The sequence below is a fragment of the Frankliniella occidentalis genome, unplaced genomic scaffold (assembly GCF_000697945.3).
Source record: "Frankliniella occidentalis isolate FOCC.00 unplaced genomic scaffold, Focc_3.1 Scaffold274, whole genome shotgun sequence".
Taxonomy (NCBI): Eukaryota; Metazoa; Arthropoda; class Insecta; order Thysanoptera; family Thripidae; genus Frankliniella; species Frankliniella occidentalis.
The window spans coordinates 251863-254849 of NW_026267400.1; the positions used below are offsets into that span (position 1 = coordinate 251863).

At 41.1% G+C, this 2987-nt stretch overlaps 1 protein-coding gene across 1 annotated transcript; it reads left to right on the top strand.

The window, feature by feature from the left end:
- Positions 1-531: 531 nt before the first annotated feature.
- LOC113213974 (zinc finger BED domain-containing protein 4-like) lies at positions 532-2981 on the top strand. The gene has a single exon (XM_026433201.2). The coding sequence runs from the start codon at positions 532-534 to the stop codon at positions 2707-2709; it is 2178 nt and encodes a 725-aa protein (XP_026288986.1). The 3' UTR covers positions 2710-2981.
- The last annotated feature ends 6 nt before the right edge of the window (positions 2982-2987 follow it).

Consider the following 2987-nt stretch of genomic DNA (forward strand, 5'->3'; position numbering starts at 1 on the left):
TAGAGATGAGCGAACATGTTCGCAGTCGAACGAACTCGAACGAACAGCGAACTGTTCGTGTTCGTTCGAACACGAACGCAAGGTGTTCGGATCCGAAATGTTCGTGGACTGGTCAAACAAATTTTCGTCGCCGAACAAATCCGACCTGGTCAATTTCTCTCTAAATTTTCGAAATGACCGTGAGAAGCGCGCGCGGAAAATGCTGCTCTCTGATTGGTCGAGCGCTGACCTGCTGTTGGATCTTCCCTCCCCCACCGCACCCTCCCTTTCCCGCCTCTCTCTCAGCTGATCAGGTGACAGGTGGCCTGATCAGCTGATGAGCTGTCATTGTCAAAACACACGTGGCCCTGTCGTGTTGTTGTACTCCTGGTCGAGCTCCTGGTGTCCGTGTGGTTTCGTGTCATCGCTTCTCATCGCCCTGGCACATTAAGTAAGTCAAATGATTTCCGTTTTCGATGTGCCTTTATTAATAAAACATTTCATACATTGAAAATTAATGGTTTTTAAAAATTACAGACTCTATTCTCAACGATGCTTGAAAATGAAGAGTTTCGAGAGGATGACCCTGGGCAGCCAAGCACACCACGGCGACCGTCAGGCAGCATAGGACAGCAGCAGAAAACTCTGGCATCCTACTTCCAGAGCGGTGGGCGTCATCGCGAGTCTGCGCCAGCTTCAGACATTCCGGTGACCCCTGCTGTCGCTTCAGAAAATCAACATGCTCAAGACCATGAAGGATCTGTGTCAAGCACCACCACCATCACCACCACACTCAGCCAGGAGGAACAGGAAAAGGTATCTGTGCCCCATGCCCTCATATGGCATTATTTTATAAAGATAGACAAGAACCATGGCAAGTGCAAATTTTGTGAGAAAATTTTGAATACACCAACTGGTGCAACCACTCTCCTAATTCGTCATTTACTTCTGCATCCAAGTAGTAATGGAGAATATATAAAACTCCAGAAGTATAAAGTGGCCCAAAAAAAGATCTCTGCTTCCAAAAAGTCAGATAAAAGTAACAATGCACCATCCGTTAAGAGTTGTTTATTTCCTTTGGACCCCAGAGGACAGAAATCTCAAAATATCACAAATGCAATTGGATTATTTATTTGTAAGAGTCTGCAACCTTATTCCGTTGTTGAGGAAGAAGGATTCACTAACCTAATGCATCTGCTAGAGCCAAGGTACCTTGTTCCATCTCGGTTTGCATTCTCCCGTACTGTTATTCCTTCAATTTATAATGATTTAAAGAAAAGACTTCAGGAGAAACTAGATGCAGTACGGGATGATCTTGAATCAGTATGTTTCACCACTGATGTGTGGACCTCTCGAAAATTAAAATCATTCCTTGCATTTACCATGCAGTTTATCAACAATCAATTTGAAATGGAGAGATTTACATTGGAGTGTCAGCCATTTCCAGGGTGCCACAATGGTGAAGCTATTTATAATCGTATGCAAGAAATGATTAGAAGCCTTCAGTTGGAAAGTGAGGAAATTGCAAAATATATAATTTCAGACAATGGCTCTAATTTCCTTGCGGCATTGGGGGAGCCTACAGAGGGAAGGCGAATAGATGAGGAAATTGCGGAAGTTTTAAGGAATGAAAAAGATTGGGAACATGGAAGATGCTTTAACCACACAGCTCAACTTGCCATTAATGATGCGAAGAAAGAATTAGGAATTAACAATGTTATAGAAAAAGTATCACATATTGTGAGGAGATATTCTAAAAGTAAAAATGCTGTGGAACTATACGAACAATTTCAAAAAGAGCATGGCCTACCAAAACATGAACTGATCCAACGAGTAAAAACACGTTGGGATTCTGACTTTCGCATGCTTGAGAGGGCTGTGGAGCAGAAGGCTGCTATTGTCAGTGAACTATCAGCTGCAGGGGAAGAAAATCTAAGTGCTGTGGAGTGGAAGCTGGCAGAGGGCTTCGTAGAGGTGTTGCGCCCAGTTGCCAATCATACAGCTGAGATGGGGAGTGAAACAGGGCCCACTGCCTCAATGATTTTACCTGTTATATTCGAAATTGAAAGTGAATTAGAAGATTTTATAAGAAAAGCACCCAGAGGATCAGGAATACAGTTTGCAAGAAAATTATTGGCTCATATTCAAGCTAGATTCTTACATTACAAAACAAACCTGACCTGCAAGACTGCTATGCTCGTCGATCCAAGATACAAGGATATTTTGCAATCTGACAACTGGGCGTCAACAGCCAGAGAAATTTTAGAGGAGAAAGCAGAAGAAAAATATTATTCCAGAGTGAGGAAAGGTTTGGTATCCTCAACTGACAGTAGTCGAGATGAGTCAGAAGAGCCGCCAGCTAAAAAAGGAAGATGGAAGTTTTTACAAAAAATTAACAACAACCGTGGCTCAACTATTAATTCAACTGCAACACTCAAGAAAAAGATTAAAGATGAAGTTGAGTCATACCTTTCACTTCCAACACTTGAAGCAGATGAAGATCCTCTTGTGTGGTGGAGGAGTAACCAGAGTGTTTTCCCAAATTTATCTTTAGTGGCAAAACAATATCTTGGCATAGCCGCTACTGAAACTGCTTCTGAAAGGGTAGCCTCTGTTGGGTCCAACACCGAGACTTCTAAGAGAACCAACCTTTCTTCTTCCCACTTGTCTCAAATAGTTTTCTGCCATGACAATGCTGTTATACCACAGCACAATAACAGAAGAAAATAGAAAGCTAATGTATTCAAATGAAATGTCATGTTGTTAGTGTATATTTTAAGCATATTTCTAGTTTAATTTAATGTTCTCACTCTGATCTCTCTTGATTCTTTTAATAGATTTTTAGAATTTGCAAGCATGTTTGTATTTATTTGTGTATTTTAATTGAGACCATGAAGTTTGTCTTTAGGCTTGGAACATTTTTAACCTTGTATTCATACTACAACTTTGCAATAACAAGCATGACTTTTAACCTTGTAATCAAACTATTATGTGTGTCTAGGTTTAGA

What these genes read in the sequence shown, in the direction of transcription:
- LOC113213974 (XM_026433201.2), top strand. Translation starts at nt 532, where the DNA reads ATGCTTGAAAATGAAGAGTTTCGAGAGGATGACCCTGGGCAGCCAAGC.